A 19,494-nucleotide genomic window follows, 5' to 3' on the forward strand; every position below is an offset into this window, starting at 1 on the left:
ACTGAGGAGGAGCCTGAGGAGCACAGCCAAGGTGACAGACCTGGAAATACACCAAAACATAACAACAGGGTCATTCCCTGTTGAACACGATGCTCCGGAAAACAGAGGTTTATTCTGGTCAAACAAAACATGCTAGACTGAACATGTCACGACGACTCAAGTGTCCTCCAAAGAGATACCTCTCAAAAGCTTTTACTGTCACTGTCAGTGCAGACCTGAAGCTGCTGTAAGTTAGCATAACATGCTGCATTGCGGCTAAGTTATAAAACCAACATATAAACATTGTTAAAACAGTCTTACCAGGCAGTCCACCCGTTTTCTCAAAGTTTGAACGACCAGCTGTCCAGCACACAGACTAATGTCGGCACTTTTAAATGACCTGTTCAGTTTTTAAAGCACAGGCAGGTCGTTCATGTCGACGAGATCAGTTCAGTGTGTTTAGCTTCTAGCTGCTTTAGCTCGCTGCTAGCTTCCGTTAGCAACAGACCTGCAGGACTTCCGCTGAATCTCAAAACAAAAGCGTGATGTTTATCTGTTCTTTCTGTCTCTGATGTTTGTGTAGTTATTAAGTTACAGCTTTCAGGACACACAGATCATTTCCTCAGCACTTTTGTATGGAACAAGGCGGATTTTACAAATAATTATTAACTCAGAGTTCACTTATTATTGCCATGGAGATGGTTTAACCACCATTATTAAAGGACAAGTTCACAATTTTTCAACTCTGTCTTAAAACAACAGTCAGGAGCACGAATGAACATTGACACATGTTTACTGGCTGTAATCATTCCTCCTGTGCATACTGACCATTACAAGATCCCTTTATAATGCACTTACAATGTAAGTGATGGGGCACAAAATCCACAGTCCTCCCTCTGTGCAAAAATGCATTTAAAAGTTTATCTGAAGCTATGAAGCTTCAAATTGTCCAAATCTTTATAGTGCCAAAGTCCCTCTTTTTGTTACTATACTTCCACCACAGCTCAACAGGGAAACACTGTCCGAGGAAACAAAAGGAGGGAATTTTATGTTAAAAAGACTGTAAATGTGGCAGATATCCACTTGATACGACTAACTCAGACTGCTGAAGCTTCATATAAGCTTCAGGTAAACTTGTAAATGCATTTTTGCACAAAATGACTGTGTGCACACACTGTGGTTTTTGGCCTACATCAGTGACATTGAAAGCACATTTGAAGATGATCTTTTAATAGTCAGTATGAACAGGGGGAATGATTACAATGAGGAAAACCTCTTTCATTGTTCATACAGGCACCTGAACATTGTTTTAAGACACACTTGAAAAATTGTGGATCTATCCTTTAACTGATTGGGTCATCTAAAGTCAGTTTTATTTGTATAGCCCAATATCATAAATCACAAATTTGCCTCAGGGGGCTTTACAGTCTGTACAGCAAACAAGAAAAAACTCCCTTAAAAAAGCTTTACCAGAGAAAAAAAGGAAGAAACCTCAAGAGCAACAGAGGAGGGATCCCTCTCCCAGGACACAGATATGCAAATTACAGAAATACAGCATAGAAAACAAGATGACAAAATTATAGATGGATTTATATCATATATGATGATCCAGGTGCCACCAAAACAGAACAGGACCATAGCCATGTGACCTCCATCACCATGGAGACCTGGGAGGAGGACAGACTACACATGCACACAGGGGAGACTCACATCACACCATTCGAATACACAGAGGAGAACAGAGAAGAAACCACACACACACAAAAGAGATAGAAAGATAAGGACATCACACACACAGGAGATCGAGAGACATGAGGTGAGGCTGAACTCCTGCAGGATCCAAAAACCTCTGGAAATGGCACCGACAGCCAGGGAAGCAGAGCAGTTCAAGGACAAGTTCTCATCCGGCAAAGAGACGCACACTATCTCCACCATGACAAATGAGAAGCCACAATACATGGCTGAAAGCTCTGGAAAAAAAGTGCACCTTAAGATAAGAAGATTTGGTTAAATAAGCTTTAAAAGGAGGGAACCACATTCTACAAATAAATACTTACACATGGTGATAGTTTTGAGGCGAGTCCAGCTATAGAAGTCTTTGAAATAGCATTGGGAAATCATTTTTTGCAGAAAATATAACGAAACAATTAACTGAAAAATAAAATATGGAAAACACAAATGATTTCTGGACCTCAGTATTTTTAAAATCCTGACTATGGCCCTGATTATAGATGAGATTGACCAAAGGAAGATAAGACAGAACTCATGGTTTACATATTATTCAAATTTATTTATTTTTTACTGGGCTAGTATAACAAATTAATACAAAGTACAACTCTGTAGACATCATAGATTGTCAAAAAAAGTAAAGTACAAAACGCTTGAGGTAAAACATTGTTGAAAAAGATCGAGTTAAAAAGCCCTTATTAAAAAATCTCAATTCATTTTAAGGTAAAAGCTCACTTGACACTATCTAGCTGTCCTAAAAACCAACAATGCACTTATATTTACAAGGTAGCAGTGGTGCAAAATACAGTGTGTGAGACAACATTCAATCAAGATTTTCATGTCTTTGTCGAATGTAAACAATAAACATCATCATATTCCTCAAAGTCCGGCTGTACAAAGCTAATACAGAAAAGCAAATGCTGTCACACTGATGTTTGGTCTAAGAAGGGACTTTTGCATTAGACCTCTACGAGCGCTGACGATAAAAAACAGTTCAACATTTCCACTTTTTCATCAGATTCGGATCAAAAGTGAGAGCAGAAGACCTCATTTCTGTGTTAATGCCAAGCGGCAGACAACAGAACGTAAACAGAAACTATCAAAAATGTTGTAAGGTTCAGAATACACACAAACAACACAAATCCATGAAAAATGTAAAACATGATGATTATGTAAAGCCACTTCTGGCGGCTGTAGTCGCCACCTCCTCAGTGGAGGTAAAAAAACTGTGGTGTGAAAACCTTGTAATTCAAATTTTTTGTGTTTCTACTTGCTGTTGAAGGATTACATGCTCCTCAGCGGATAAAAGAATAAGGCTGGCGATATTCAATATTTTTGTTATGGTCCACAAAACCCATCAAAAGACCAAAACCGAAGATGCGTTGATCTCTCTCTCAGTACTTTACACAGCACTCATCCACAAGAGCACTTATTCGTACTCAAAATGGGTCACAAATAGAAACTTTCATTAAAAAAACAAGTTTAATAGTCTTCTAAAACAGCTGGGCACTGCAGTTTTTAAGCAAACATTACTCAATCAGAAGTAATTAGTGTATTTATTAGGGATTATCTTCAGCTGCGGATTAATACACCATTTGTGCTCTGGTGAGTATTTACAGTACCAGGAGCGTGTATGAGGGACTCAAAATATCATGCACATGACACCCAGTTCAATGGTGTGGCTCACTGAGATGTTTTTAATAGTTTTTAGTCCAGACAAAAGCTATAAACTCAATCAGGCTTTGGCTACACAATCAAAACTTGTGTGATCAGTTCATTGTTGGTTTTGGTCATTTCATGGGATTTGTTGACTATAAGAAAAAGAGAAAATTATCTGAGGTTATAAAATCCTTCCAAAGCTCATTTGATAAAGTTACAACTACACTATCCTCAAGTTGAAAACACAGTAAAACATCTCCAGCTCTTAATATTAATGAAATTAGGCGAGAGTATGTTTCTTAGCTCTTAGAAAGTTACATTTTCAGAGTTACGAGGTTTGCATCCACCAGTGAAAGCAGCAGGAATGACCTCCGCGTACAACAGTAAGAAAAGAAGACGGTACCCATTTAATGAAATGTAGTTATAAGATTTCTTTTTAACTTTGTCCCAGATTATTACCGTACACACACATGGGGGGGAGGAGGGGTGGGGGCGCTCCTAAAGGCAACCGCAGCTACACAGTGCTCTGCCTGCTCTCGCGGCTGTACCCGATAGCCTCTGAGGAGTGAGGTGGGAAATCAATAAATATCCCATCTGAGTCTGAGTCTGCAGACTCTAGCACTTGTCCAATTATGGTTTCGGGGCTGGATGATTCACTGGGCGGCGTAGAGGACGCAGCCTTACTGAGATCAGTCATTGTTGTTGTGGCCTCAGTGCCGTGGAGGGCTCCCGAGGAGTGAAGGGGAAGGATGGAGGGAGACGAAAGAGGCAAGTCCAGGGCGCCGGCTCCTGCTTGTACGATACCTGTGAACCAGACGGTTATAACTGATTAATACATTTTGGGTTTTTTTTTTCATAATAACCAACAAAACAGAAAACAAAAGTCATACCTTTGAACTGAGAGGCCACACACAGCCTGTTGGAGGAGGAGCCAGACAGTTCAGATCCCGAGGCCAGGTCAGCATAGGCCAGTCCTTGTTCCTCCAAGCATGATATAATCTCACAGGCCGAGTGGCGCCTAATTCCTCCACTGCCAACCGAGCTGGCATCTGGGTCATACTCAGCCACTGGGGTCAGCAGCAAAGGGATATTGTAGCTTTTCGATCGTACCACTGGGTTTTTAGACAGTTGATCCGCAGACTTGGAGCAGCCCCAATGTAAACGCTTCTCTGAAAGACGAGAAGAAAAGCAGGGAAGGTGTTGAATAAGTTGTGTTTCTTGTTGGACACACACGCCATTGTTACTCTTTTCTAGGTTTATGTACACACTGTCTCACCCAGAACACAGCAATGGGCCTCTGCGCCATCTCCAGAGTAAAGTCCGTGGGTGCCCAGGTAGGGCGAGACTACCTTCTGAACAAGAGACTCGAGCCTCAAGTAGTCCTCATTCACACCCCGTGACTCATGGACCCCCTATGAACAGAAGAGACAGACATCAATCACACTACAAGTTGTTTTTTTGTTTTTTTTATTTGGTCTGTACTGAAGCTGGTCCACATCCATCAGAAAAGTAATCAATGACGATTTTGATAATTATTTAATAGTCATTTATAAGTAAAAATATGAAAAATAAATTGAGCAACTTTGGGTTTTATGACTGCAGGTCAGACACCGAGCAATATGAACACAATATAAAGCAATATAATATCATTTTAACAGGCTCAGAATCAGAAATATTATTCACTCAGCACATGTGTACAAGGAATTTGTGGTAACTTGAGGTGGAAATTAGTATTTATTTTTGACATATTATAGACTAAAGTAATGATCATTTAATTTAAAAATCAATCAGAAAAATTGGAATTAATGAATTTGTTCACTTTTACTCAATTACGGGTTAACCTGGTTTGTAAAAAAACATTAAAATGTCTGACAAATACGTTTTTTATGTCACCCGATGTATATATTCACTTAAAGGTATAATATGTCATTAAAACGCATTAATATGTCACTGAAAACGACTATACCTATGTTATATATTTTGTTCAGTTGTGTACTTGAATTATCCCAAATGTTTCCAACAATTTTTAAACCTAGATAAATCCATTATTTTAATTAGTTAATGGTTAGTTTCATTTGGTTGCCTGTCATGCGCCCTCTACCCCAGAATATAGTTGAAAGTGCACAGGGACAGGAAACACGGGTAGTGAGACGGAAATCACAAGTAGAGTTCACAGCCAGAAGTGAAACATCGATGTTGTGGTTATGTTTGTTTTAACCAGCAGGCTACCAGGGCGCCCCAATAAATAAATATTTTTTATTAGAATTTTCATCTTAGCTTTTTCTGTTTTATGCCATTCTGTGTCATGTGAGTTTATATTTATATGTAAGTAGAAAACAGTAGATCTGAGCATGACCTCAGATGCAAATCAGGAGGTTTGTCTGTGATGAGATTACCATTTTAGTTTAGAGGCTGTTAAATATACAGTTTAAACTTAAAAAACATGATTTAGTACAGATTTCCCACATTTGGAACAGAGACAATAACTTAACACAAGTGAACAAGCAATCACATCCGTAAGCCTACCTGTAGAATAAGCAGCATCTGTGTAACAGAGGGGGGCACACGGGCCCGAGGCCGAGAGAGGGCGTCCTCTAACTTTACGCTCAGGACTATGGTGTTCCTGAAGTGAAGCAGAGCTAGCTGTCGGACGGAAGGCTCCTTACCCTGCACACAGGGACGACACAGAAACCAGCAGAAGTGAGCAACAATCACCATCATCAAGTCGAGATCCGACAGTTGTTGAGGTTGTTGATCTTTTGGGCAGTCAAGAGAAAAACCAGCAGATTTTTAAGATGTACCTGAACCGGGTGGAAGATGGCCTGCAACATCGAGAGAACATCACAGAAGAAGAAGTCCCAGGTCTCAGCCAGAGAGTCGAGTAACTTCTGACCTGCATCCACCACACGGGGGCCAAAAAGACACTTCATTTAAGCTTAATGTACTGACACTGACCACCACAAAATATATTCAGACCATGTTCAGTCATACCTTCGTAGAACCTTATTTTGTCCCGAAGGATGACCATGCCTTTTGTCAGCAACTGGTTCTGTGAAATCAAGAGAGAAGATTAAATATGAACATCTGAGATAAGCTGACTGAATCTCATATATTTCATGTATCTACATGATGTTTTTGCAGCAATTTACTAATCCCAATCCTGTTCCATTCAGTATTAAAAGTCTATTACCTGAAGGTATTCTGTGAAGAAGGACCCCAGCTCAGTCTTCAACAGATGCCTGGAAAAACAAATACGTCATCTGCTTCACTATATGACTCAAATACAACACCAACAGTCCTAAAATGAACAGCATTCAACCATTAATAGAAACTACATGAATCAGTGCAGCCTTTTCTCATTCATTCCTGTGTGAATAAGGTGTTTACAACTTGCAATTAATTACTTAATTACGCTAATTTTCAGGTTACTGCACAATCCAATCGACACCTCGTTTTCCTGTATTACACTCAGATTTCGAAGTGGAGTTGAGGAAATGTGTGTTTCGACGTCTTTGTGTCTTTTTTCCGCACATGGAAACGTGTTTACTGAGCTTTAATGGAGGGTAATGTGATAGAAGGGATGAGTCTGGTTTACAAAGATAATGAGATATCTGGCACGACCACATGACTCCCCAGACCCACATACAGTATACTACACACGCAAACAAACTCATTCACTATAATACATTCAGTCAGCAAACGCAGGGCAGACTAATTATACTAATTACGGCAGAAAATGACATCAACAGTCTAAAATCAGGATGTTTTCTCTACATAGTGAGCGTGTGTGGCTGTATAAACTTACCGGACACCTTCATTGAGGACGTAGAGTTCGTTATCTGCCAAACCCTTCTTCTGGAAGACTGCGATGACGGCGTTGTGGATGCTGCGTCAGCAAAAACACACACATTCTCGTTTACATTACTGTCCCAAATGCATTTAAATACAATATTTTTTTTGCACCTTGATTTTATTTGGTGTACCTGTTCCAGGTGGCGTTGGCTCCTGCCCTCTTCTGTTTCTCCCCTCTGTCCTCTGGCGAACTTTTTTCGCTCTTCCCCAGCTCGCTGAGGCTGGGGGAGCTCATCAACTTCAGCCGGTGCAGAGTCCTCATGAGAGAGAGAGAGAGAGTTTGAGGGGGTGGAGAGAAACAAGAGTATGCACTAAGTACCGGACCGGAGAGAAAGAAGGTCAGGCTGCAAGCTGACACACGCAGAGACTGACACAGGGAGGAAACACGAGGAGATAGCTGCAGGGCCGAGGAGAACATAAGCGGCGCGAGCCTGAGAGAGAGAGAGAGCGCACAGAGGGAAAACGGACAATGACAATACAAAGAGCGGCCGCGGTGACAGAGGAGGAGAGAAGTAGGACAGAATGATACATGGTGAGAGAGGGGCAGCACGTTAAGAGCAGGATGGGTGGAGCCAAGCCGAGAGGTGGGCCACGCTGCCCGAGGTCTCAGAAGAGGAGGAAACAATAGCACATGCACTGATGGGGCATACTCTTCCTCCCTCTCTGCCTCTCTTCTCTCAGCACAATACAACCATTGATGCAAACAAATATTTATGCAGAACACAGATGCCAGAGGAACTGCAGGGTAAGCAGACTGGAGCAGTGGGGGACTTTGTTGCGCTTGTCACTGTACAGCGAGGAGGTGGAGGAGGAAGTCGTGCAGCTTATTGACAACAAAAACAGGGATAGGAAGCAGTGATACAATGCAGGACAATAAAAGAGGTTTTCCTGCTCTCCCATTTTCAGCACAGCTGGTGATGAGTGGTGCAGGATGACAAAAGTAAGAAGTAGCACAATGTAGGAGACAAGAGCATGAACAATACCAGATATTTGAGGCAAATAATATCAGACATAAAGATATTGAACTTCCCGTGCTCAGAGATCCTTTATATCGTCCAGTAAAGCTCTTCAACAAATCATTGTGATATGAGAGTTGTGTCACTCGCATTTTGTTGATTTTTGATTGTTGGTGTCATTGTGGTGAGCACAATGTTACCTGATACTATGGAGCACTAAGCTGTTTGATGATTAATTGTAATATCCTTGTTGTTGCTTGTTTGTCTGACAATTGCAACGGACATACAAGGAATTTATGAAAGGATAATAAACTAAGCTAACTATTATTAACTATCAGTGTTTGAGAATTTAAGGGAATAGTTCAATTTTTTGGGGGGAAATACACTAATTTGCTAATTCGCTCTTGCCCAGAGTTAGTTGAGGAGATACCATGTCTCATGTCTGTACGGTATATTTGAAGTTGGAGGCAGCTGCTGGTTAGCTTAGCTTAGCATAAAGACTGAAGGCTAAAAAACAGCTAGCCTGGCTCTGTAAAAAGCTAAAAAAAAAAAAAAAAAAAAAAACCCTACCAACACCTTTAAAGTTCACTAATTAACATATCTTGTTTGTGTAAAATGACAAACTGTGGTTTCCTTTGAATTCAGGAAGTTACTACACCTGGCCAAGCAATAGTCTCACTTCCGTTGTTTTCATTCTCTGGTTTTTGTGTCTGGACAGAGTCAGACTAGCTGTTTCTCTCTGTTTCCAGTCTTTATGCTAAGCTAAGCTAACCTGCTGGTTGTAGCTTCATATTTAGCATACAGACATAAGAACGGTATCAACCTTCTCATCTCACTCTCAGCAAGAAAGCAAATAAAAAAATAATCTGATAACAATATATTGACCAATAGTCTTTTTTTAACAGAAACACATAACCCAAACAAACAATTTTGATAAATATACCTTAAATTAGTCTTTTTTTCTTAAAGGACTATCAATATGTGGGCAGGACATTATACAGTGGAGAAATAAATTTGTCAGGTGGACAAACTATAAAATAGAGACACTGATAGACACTGAGATACTGTATATTCAGCATTTCTGTACTAATATTTTTCATTACTTATCAGCCGACATACAGACCAATTCTGATTTAATATCTATAATAAGCTGATATGGTTGATTGATTGGTCTTGCTCTAAATAAGACATCCTCCTTTACAGATTCTTGTAAATCCTAACTCCTGGATGTGATCACGGATTTTATTGCACACTTGCATTCATTAAAAAATTAAAAAGTCCTGAATTGAAATGAGTGTCAAAAAAAGAAAACACTGTTTGTATATTTTCAGGGGGATACTGGTGAAAACTAGAACTCTGAAGAAGACGAAATGATGAGTTCAAACCCACGCAGTCCAGAAACTCTCTGCTGACAGCACGGCAGTAAACAACAGACCCCCTTCATCACCCACATGCACACAAACACACATGAAAACATGAAAAACAAACGTCTCAAATAAACACTCACACATATGAATTGATGAAATGTACACGCGTAATGAAAGGAATCAATCAAATATCCCACCGGGAGATCATTATCTTTAGGTCAACATATGTTGCAAGAAACACTCAGCCAGTAAACGAAATCTTTGGGGGGGGGACGAGAGAGATGGTGGGATTTTTGTGAATGCTCATGAATATTTCATGCATTTTCCAGGATGCTTGTACGTTCTGAAATGTTAATCCCAGGAACTGATCCTTACCTCCTGATTGGATGTTCACTGCTGCTGTCCATGTCCGGGCTCGGGGGAGGGGCAGAGAAGGTGCTGAAGTTGAGTGAAAGGGGTCGGGGGGAGGGCCGGGAGGCGTGCCTCCGCCTGAGTCCATCAAGCATCTGAACACAAGAGGGGAAATGATGTAAAAGTGGTTATTATGATTGGAGTAAAAAGGAAAAAGATAAAAAGCCTACAGGCACGATCAAAACGCTCTTGGAGACATCAGGCCCTTAATGATCCGCTCATATCTTCCCTTCAGACAAAGGATGACATTAAAGCACTGAAACAGACACACATGTCAAATTAAAGTAAATAAAGACATATTTGTTACCTCCTTGAAGGAGTTATTGTCTCAAAATCACACAGCTTGTTGCTTTTGGTTTCCTTATTCTGTCACTGACTGTGTGTGGTAAGGTAGGAGTGTTAGGTTGAGCAATGATTGCAAAATACACTCCCACAGTGTTGAAATAACAGACATTACGTTGTAGGAGAAGGGGAGGAAAACGTGTGTGTGTGCATGTACAGTATGAGTGTACACACTGTATGTGATTCTCCTGGAGTATGACATTACAGTATTATAGTCTATTTGGGTGTCACCCCCACAGAAACACACTGTACATAGTAAAACACCATCCTCTGGTCAGAGGGGAGAACAACAGTCTGGGCTGTCACTCTTCAGACAAAGACACAGCACCAGCCTCCTTTCACTGCCACCCTGCATGCAAGTGATAAAATGGGTGACTCGTGTATTTTCAGAGGGATTGGTCTGCAGTATCATTAGAGTAAGTCGCACACATACACACACACAAACACACACACACACATACACACACACACACACACACACACACTGAGGCAGACTACACTGTCTACCCGACATGCCATGCCACGCCAGTCTGGGCATTTCTGCTTCTGTTCGCCCTCCTTGTCTTTTAGGGGCGACTACAGTCAGATCGATGCCACTTTTTTTGATTACCATTTGCCACTATTGCTTTTCTGGCGTATTGATATCCCACTGCACTGCCCCTGTCATGTTTATTCGACATAAAATAACCAAATCAATCGGCCAGATACGCAATCAACAGTCCACGTTTATCCTACAGGGAGGAATGTTTAGCCAGTCGTGCGTACGTGGAGGTTTTTCTATTTTTTCTACCTGTGTGGACGACAAAATGAGGAAAAGTACCACTGTAAACAACGCGGCTGTCTCATGGACACACACAGACTGGCACAGATGCATCATAAAGTCCACCTATGGATGAAAACTGTACCATAATGGCCACAAAGTTGCCGTATGTCATGCGCCTGTGCCCGCCTGTAGCCTGTACTCACCGTGCCTTCTCCTGTCGTGTTGTTCCTGATGAGATGAATCGGTCATGTAGTCCAGATTGGGAAGTCTTTACCGTCCGGGGCTCATCAGCGGCGGGTTCCTCTACTGTTCCCCGCCAGTCTGCGCACCCACACGGGCATCAGGGTGCAGGCGGATGAGGGGTCCGACCTGCGGTGCGGCGGAGGGGGACTCATTCATGAAGCATGCAGCGCCGCTCGCTCGCTCTCTGGCTCGCCCCCGCTTTGTTTTGACGAGATGCAAAAGCGAACCTGCACGCGTGGACGCGACCGAGAGCAGCACGTGCACGCGCACCGAGGTTTTTAAACTGTATATGCAAATAAGAGGGCACCACTGTGATTCATGAGTTTTGTCCTGCATTGGACATTTCTGGAAAATGTTGCCATTTTATTCATTAAGCATTAAAACGCAGAGTCATGTAGGACACAGATTTACTGCAGGCCCTTGAACCCAACACAAAAGACCCCCCCCCCCCCCCAAAAAAAACAAAACAAAACAAGAGGTATCTACTGTGAATGCAGGTATGCAGAGTAGATGTTGGTGCTGGAGAAAGACACACTGACCCCAATCTATGTCGTTTAACACAGTGGGTGTCTTGCCATCTGTCAGTGCAGACGATGGGATTTTGCAGATAATCCCCTATTTCCATGAGTGGTGTGGTGTAAATAATTCAGAGTCATGAGCAATTTAAATGGTATAGAGAAATCACTACCTAATTTTTTGTAATGAATTTAGGCACACAGTAAATTTCAGTTGCCTCCTCAGAATATAAGAATGTAATTTTTGACTGGTGCATAAATAAGCAAACATCAAATAATGACATTCATATGCGTGTTGTGACAGTTAATCTGTGCGTGCAGTAAAACGCTCTTATTGGATCAAAGAGGCGCACATCAGCATACTGCACAGCCCGGATAAACAATAAAGGGAGTTTCTTTCACCTCAGATCCAGTCTGTGATGTGTTTTTTTCTGCTCAGATAATCATTTGCACGATTTATTCAGAGAGAAAACGTGAAAAGACAAGAAAGGTCTATAGAAGAAGCCAACGATTAAAAATAATAAAAAAAATAGTGAATAAAAACATGGATCTTCATCTTTCTATATTTATTCCCCCAAATTAAATTAACAACAACACGGTGCATTAACAGTGGACAATTTAGACTGTCGAGTAAGAGAAGAAGAGGGAAACAGCTTTTTTCATCTTCATCTTCCTAGTCCATAATTTTAATGTTCCATTCAGGTGCACGTTGTAAATTCCCATTTTTATCCTATTAAGAAGGAAAATAACCCTCATTGCGCATTACGGCTGTTTTGGAAAGAATTAGCCCACAAATCTGTTTCTATATTATTAAATGTTATTCATGTGCTATAGCGACAGAACGAAGAAGATAAATTGAATATGTAGCCAATTTTATTCGATCCTTATTTTATTCAATAAAATAACCTGCCGACACATTTTAAAACACTTTTGTTGTCCCAAGTTGACACTCTACCATTAAGAGGGTGACGTTTCTATGGTAACAGCCACATCTGTGATTGGTGTGAATTTGTGCTTTATCTCTCCTAAGCAGTAGTGGAAGAAGTATATCATTTACTGATGTAAAAGCACCAACACAGCAATGTAAAAATATAACATGACAAGTAAAAGTTCTCACGAAAAATGCGAAAGGCCCTTCTGCTAGATGCCACTTAATTCTACATACTGCACCTTTAAGTAAAAGTACATAAGTATGAGTAGCAAAATGTAGTTGAAGAATTGCAGTAAAAGTAGTGCTTTGGTCCCTCTGACTGATATATTATTATATATGACATCATTAGATTATTAACACTGAAGCATCAGTGTGTAAGCAGCATGTTACTGTTGTAGCTGCTGGAGGTGGAGCTAGTTTGAACTACTTTATATACAGTTAACTGGTTTAGTCCAGTGTTCCCAACCTAGGGGTCGGGCCCCTCCAAAGGGTCAGCAGATAAATCTGAGGGGTCATGAGATGATTAATGGGAGAGGAAAGAAGAAAAAACAAAGTTCTGATACACAAATCTGTTTTCAGTTTTTGGACTTTTTCTCTAATCTTTGATTTTTGGTGAAATATTGATCATTTGAACATTTATTGAAATTAAACCATGTGAGAAGTTTAGAGGGACAAATCATGATTTGGTGGAGCTGTTAACAACTCATAGACATCTGGAATGTGACCCTGACTACACACTACTTTTTGTAAGACGTCAAAAGCCAAAAAGGTTGGAAACCACTGGTTTCATCTTTAACAATGTGTTGTATTTTAAAGGCTTGTTATATTATCCATTGTGTCAAATCTTCATCTGAAAAGTAACTAAAGCTGTCAGATAAATGTAGTGGAGTAGAAAGTACAATATTTCCCTCGAAATGTAGTGAAGTGAAAGTATAAAGTAGCATCAAATGGAAATACTCAAGTTGAGTACAAGTACCTCAAAATTGTACTTAAGTAAATGTACTTAGTTACTTTCCATCACTGCTCCTAAGTAGGCTACAGGATAACGCACAAAATTGTATAAACAAAACTGACATACCAGTGAGACTGACAGATAGCTACTACAAAGGTATCCAGTCTTTTATTTATTCATTAATGATTAAATTCTCTACGCTATAGTAAGAATTAATGCAAAACCAGAGCTTCGTGTTTATCCATGCATCTCTATTTTCCGACAAACCCTGAAGGCAGCATAAACTCCACCTCCGGTTGTCGGCGGGAAGTTCAGATGTTGTTCCCGTTCAGCTACAATGTAGCAGATATTCCGGTGCTCCGACTAACTCATTCAACACAAAAAACACCTTTTATGAAGTGTAACAGGTGAGTTTGTATGTAAGTGACATTCAGTCATGGCTAGTGTAATAGTGACGTCAGTATTAGCTGTTTGCTAGCTGTACAAACCTTTAACGTTAGCTTCTTTAGACCTATTAGTCTCCTGTGTCAGCTCTGGCTTCATTTTTAGCATTAAATGAAAAAGTTTCCGTTATGAAATGATGAAAAGGCATCTTTGACCTGGCAGCAGAGTTGTTATTTGGTCACACAAACCACCGACGTTAACTGTCTCATGGCTGTTTACATGTCTGCATTTATTTTCTGCACTGCAGGACATCTCTGCAGACATGTCCGATAACTCTGAGGAGAAGAGCACTCCTGCTGCCAAAAAGTGCTTCGGACAGGTAGGTGGATTACAAGACTGCAGGGACACCTTTTAACGTTTAACTGACTATTCCTGTCAACCAAATGAGGCTCAGGTGTACAGATTTAATTAATCTGAGGTAAATAAGCTACGGAAGCCAAGAACGAACGTGCATGTAATTATATTTTAATGCCGTCATCTCGAGATCACGAGTTAATTATTTCGTTATCCTGAAATAACATAGCTCGTTTTTATCGTGATAACGGGTTAATTTATCGTTATTGTATTGTGTAGCAATCAAATAATGGACTGCATCAGTATAATATAGAACCTGCATATGTGACACCTGTGTATTTTGTATGTACTGTATATGTAATATATGTGAATCTGCTTTGGCAGCAACATGTTTTTGTTCATGCCAATAAAGCTATTTTAATTGAATAGATAGATGATCTCATGTAGGTTTTGTATATAATAATCTTGAAGAAAAAGGTTGTAAAAGAAGACTTGGTTGTGAACTGGGATCCTGTGTTGAAGTACAGTCTGATGCTTTGATCAATAATAGATACTCCTTAAATCAGTTGCTACAGTTGTCAAGATGCCATCTCTGCATGCTGGCATGGCATTCCTGATCTCTCATAAGCTTTATATGTAATAAGAGGAAGCAACCTTTTGTTTTCTCATGATAACGGGTTGTTTATCTCCTTATCATGAGATAACGAAATAATAAACTTGTGATCTTGAGATAATGGCATTAAAAAAAATAAAAAATTGCCAGCACGGCCGCCTTTGAGCTTCCGCACACAGCTGGTCTTTTCCTACAGATGTTAAAGGCATGAAGGAAAAAACCTGGGCCCTTCAGTCAGGGAAAGCATCTCTTTTACAGTGAAGTGTGTGTGAACACACGACTGCAGTCACTAAGTCCTGACATGCAATTAAACTGCAGAGGATAAGAAAACACAACAAAGTTAAAAGCGTATTTCATTATTAATTAATTTATTTATTTGCAGGTTAAAAACATGCAAAAGTATGATTAACTATTTAATAACCCTTTCTGACCCCTTTCAGACTGCTGTTGCTTCAGAGATCTGCAGCAGTGTGTAAAAATGTCTTTGTGTTACTGAGCTCCTGAATCCAAAAGGAGTAAGATTAGTCAAATTACCTTTTATTGTATAATCATGACAATCTATGATAAGACAAGTGTGTTTCTGTCCCCTAGTCTGGTGGTTCTACCTGTTCTTTGTCCATATTCAGGTGGATTGGACACCTGGAATTACACATACATCTGCATACAAGTGTGTTTGTGTAATAATGTGCTGGTAAACTCTCCAGGATGTCCGTTCAACATTCCATCACATGCATGCTGGGAAAGGCTTCTGCCACCCACCTTCCAAAAAATGTCAATAGGTGGATAGAGACGTGTTTCTTCAGCCCAGTAACTCCAGCATACTACTCAAAACTGTTGTAACAGCTGTAGAGTTGCAACGATTAGTTGTTTACTCAACCGACAGAAAATTAATAGACAACTATTTTGATGATTGATTAATTGTTTTCAGTAATTTTTTAAGAAAAAAATGTAAAAATTCTCTTGTTCCAGATTCTTAAATGTGAACATTTTCTGGTTTCTTTATCTTTATGTGACAGTAAACTTAATCTTCGGGTTGTGGACAAAACTAGACATTTGACGACGTCACCATTTGACATTTTCTGACATTTTACAGACCAAAAACAAATCAGGAATATAATCAACAGATAAATTGATAATGAAAAGAATCATTAGTTGCAGCCCCTAAACAGCTGCATGGATGGAATATCAACTTTGAAAGTAGGGGTTCGTGCAGTCAGGAGGCAAGAATAACAGAATAATCATTCATCATTTTTATTATGTTTTTCAGCTTCAGGCAACTTCAAAGAAGAATTATAATAAATTGTGCTTGTAACACATTTTTCATTGAAGGGAAAATCACAGTCCTGTAGGATTTGAAAGCAAAACAATTTGGTACAAAGATGTCTGGATGACTGATACAAGTATCCGTCGTCACATAACTGTTACTTCTGTGTACTTTGTGTCCTAACTGCACTGTGGTCTCAGTGTACCTACACTGCTGAGGAGTACCAGGCGGTGCACAGTGCTCTGCGGCAGCGGCTAGGACCAGAGTACATCAGTACCAGAGTGGCTGGAGGAGGACAGAGGGCAAGTCTTTGTTGTTGTTCTCTCTCAGTCTGTCTCTTTGTTTCTGTCCAGCAGCTTTGAAATCAGTTTTCAGTGACTCGTAGAAATGTTCCAAACATACAAAGTTAAGTGTATTCAAATGAATTTATAGCCACATGTAATTACTCCACAAATGCATTTTCATTGCTGGTTTGAAATTTCTTTATACTTTCTAAACAAACTGTGGCAACAGAAATATCTTGTTGCAATACAGAGAACATTTTACCTAAATTTTCTAGTTTGTTAAATTTGCATAAAAGCATTTGCGTGTAACTTTCTGATATGACTCTTCCAGGTGTGCTACATTGAAGGGCATCGTGTAATCGGCCTGGCCAACGAGATGTTTGGATACAACGGATGGTCTCACTCCATTTCGCAGCAGAACGTCGGTACGACTCGCGGAGCTTTTCTGTCGCCAGAGGATCCTGTTTCAATTCCAGACCGCTACCAGACTAACCGAACCCTGTGTTTGTGCTTCACAGACTTTGTAGACCTCATCAACGGGAAGTTTTATGTCGGAGTCAGTGCGTTTGTCAAAGTCCAGCTGAAGGTTAGAATGAAAAACATTTTTCTTTCTTGATTGTGATTCCAGCAGTATTTTCACATGAATTGACCCCCTCATGACCCGCTGATGCTCATATTGTTCATGGATTTGTGTGTGATTGGAACAATTTTTTCTTCCAGGATGGATCGTTTCATGAGGATGTAGGATATGGAGTCAGTGAGGGACTGAAGTCTAAAGCTTTGTCACTGGAAAAAGCGAGAAAAGAAGCTGTCACTGACGGCATGAAGAGAGCACTGAAGTACTGGAACTTGATTATTTGTGCCTCTTACAAATTTACCTAGAAAACTTCAGAAAAATTAGTTTTGTTAATAACTTATCAAATGTTTGTGCTAATATTTATTTATATATTATTGTCGTCCCTGTTGAGATGCTTCGGTAATGCTCTTGGAAACTGCATCCTGGATAAAGAATACCTCCTAGCAATTAACAAGATCCCCAAACAGGTCAGATGCAGTTTAATCGTTTACATCTTGTGTTTTATTTTCATTTTTTTTCATCCAGTAGTTCTGTTGATTCTGAATCTCATCACTTCTCTTCTACACAAAGCCTCCTCCTCCTCTAGACCCGGCTCGGACTAAACGCTCTGAGGGTGAGCCCTTAGTGGAGAAGGCCCGTTTCTCCAGTCTGGTCCGAGAGGAAAAGCTGGCGTCTGCGGTGGGTCCCGCCAGGATGCCATTGGAGCCGCGAGTCCTCAACCAGAACCAGAACCAGGAGCAGAGTTGTTCAGAGGTTCACACTCCTAATGTTGGCTCTGCAACCGACAGGAGCGAGAACGTCTGCTCCAGGTAAACGACACTGGGCCTCCTCTCTGTTCTCAACAGCACCGAAACCTCCTCATGTTACCTTATTCCGTTTCCTCTCCTCAGACCTGCTATGGACTCGGTGGACGTTGTTGGGTCTGAGACACACTCGGACCCCAAACAGCTGAGAAAACTCCGACAGCAGCAGCTACAACAGAAGTTCAGGAGAGAGATGGAGGCCAAGAAGCTGCAACAGAAACAGGATCAAACCAAGACCGAAGATGCAGAGATCGCTATTGGACAAGGATCCAGTGGAGGTCTCAAACTCAAATGACCTTTTAGTGTTTGTTTTTTTTTCTCCCAACAATAAATTTCTCCCTCGTACCTGCACTAACACTGATTGAGATCGTGTATGTGGGGGAAGCTGTCACATGTAACTCCACAAAAAAAGTTTAATTGTCAAACTCTGTTGAAACTTTTTCCTCCAGACTGTTTCCAAACACTCATTCTTTTATGTTTATTAAAAGATATTTTGGTGTCATGTGTGCAACAGTAAATCAGAGAGTCGTTAGTGTTGATGTTGTGCAGATCGGCACAGCTTACTGAATGTCAAATGTGACAGAAAGAGTCAGTTTTTATTCTTTGATTTTGCAGTTTTGCCTGAAATTTAAATAATTACAGTAAAACACAAGACAAAAGAATTGCAGGCTGGTAGTTTGACCCCACTGGTCACACAAGTATCTTTGTTCCATAAGTGTGTCTTCCTGTGGTGGTGTTTCCATGAAGATCTCTCTCTTCTCTAGGTCATGATGGTGTACCTGCGTTCAGTGACAGCGCCGCGGCTGCGCACAGGAAGCCCTGCAGCAGGGACGAGTGTTTAGCAGGTGCTGTGACCCACCACCAGAGGGCTCAACATATAATCCGCCTCTCTTTACCGTCTTGTAATTCTGTTTTTTGTTTCTCTGCAGATGATCCGGAGCTCTGGGATTTCACCCTGGATGGGATTGAGGAGTTGGATGTCCCCGCAGACGGAACGCCCTCTAGAGGGCTCAGACCCAGCACACCCGGGAATCATCAGATGCAGACGCGCAGTAAGACCCCACAAAGAGCCCCCGGTAGACCTCCAGATGAGGCCTCATGGTACAGCAGAGGACAGGACCAGACTCAGCACAGACCTCAACAACAGAACCACAATCAGGCGAAACCTGGTGAGATTTCATGAGAGGAGACGCTGATCTGTCAGCGAGGTGTTGGATGAGTCTCTAATTCACCTTTTCAATCTCACAGGTGAAACCTTCAGACAAGGACAGCTCATGAAGAAACGCAGACTGGACACTTGAACTTTTACGTCCTCAACACTTTATAGAATCCAGCCACATGGTTTAACTCTGTTTTATATTTATTTCAGTGTAAATAAATTCATTAGTTCATGTTGTGTGTTTCTGCACAAATATTGTTTGGTTTTGTAAAAAAATAATAAAAACAAGCACAGAAGTCTGCAGCTGTAGTTTTATGTTTTATATTAACGCAGCAGCTCACAGGCCAAAGAGCAACAG

General features: G+C 40.7%; 3 protein-coding genes across 5 annotated transcripts in view; 1 reads left to right on the plus strand and 2 right to left on the minus strand.

Annotated features, from left to right (window-relative positions):
* The window catches only part of tmem60 (transmembrane protein 60), a 1,913-nt gene extending 1,367 nt beyond the window's left edge, over positions 1–546 (minus strand). The window contains exons 1-2 of the mRNA XM_067589479.1: positions 301–546; positions 1–40 (exon numbers count right to left, since the gene is read on the minus strand). The exon at positions 1–40 is cut by the window's left edge and continues 1,367 nt beyond it. The gene's annotated coding sequence lies outside the window, so the exon portion shown is untranslated. The remainder of the gene's footprint in view (positions 41–300) is intronic.
* Positions 547–2,248: 1,702 nt separating this feature from the next.
* On the minus strand, positions 2,249–11,757 carry prr5a (proline rich 5a (renal)). Of its 2 annotated transcripts, XM_067589471.1 has the most exons (11): positions 11,261–11,757; positions 9,917–10,047; positions 7,350–7,475; positions 7,172–7,252; positions 6,557–6,605; positions 6,358–6,415; positions 6,168–6,259; positions 5,893–6,033; positions 4,643–4,778; positions 4,257–4,535; positions 2,249–4,170 (listed from the first exon to the last, which is right to left on the minus strand). In XM_067589471.1, exons 2-11 carry the CDS (start codon positions 10,045–10,047, stop codon positions 3,881–3,883), a joined length of 1,383 nt encoding a protein of 460 aa, XP_067445572.1. In that variant the 5' UTR covers positions 11,261–11,757; the 3' UTR covers positions 2,249–3,880. The 2 variants fall into 2 exon arrangements, with proteins under 2 accessions (XP_067445572.1, XP_067445573.1); XM_067589472.1 differs by lacking the exons at positions 9,917–10,047; positions 11,261–11,757 and having other exon boundaries at positions 7,350–7,851.
* Positions 10,600–19,432, plus strand: rad52 (RAD52 homolog, DNA repair protein). Of its 2 annotated transcripts, none has more exons than XM_067589475.1 (12): positions 10,600–10,710; positions 14,390–14,461; positions 16,514–16,615; positions 16,929–17,022; positions 17,116–17,183; positions 17,318–17,436; positions 17,566–17,641; positions 17,745–17,983; positions 18,065–18,255; positions 18,742–18,822; positions 18,907–19,146; positions 19,226–19,432. In XM_067589475.1, the coding sequence occupies exons 1-12, from the start codon at positions 10,648–10,650 to the stop codon at positions 19,276–19,278; spliced, it is 1,398 nt and encodes a 465-aa protein (XP_067445576.1). In that variant the 5' UTR covers positions 10,600–10,647; the 3' UTR covers positions 19,279–19,432. The 2 variants fall into 2 exon arrangements, with proteins under 2 accessions (XP_067445576.1, XP_067445575.1); XM_067589474.1 differs by lacking the exon at positions 10,600–10,710 and adding an exon at positions 13,971–14,105.
* The last annotated feature ends 62 nt before the right edge of the window (positions 19,433–19,494 follow it).

Source organism: Thunnus thynnus, chromosome 5 (genome assembly GCF_963924715.1).
Source record: "Thunnus thynnus chromosome 5, fThuThy2.1, whole genome shotgun sequence".
NCBI lineage: Eukaryota > Metazoa > Chordata > Actinopteri > Scombriformes > Scombridae > Thunnus > Thunnus thynnus.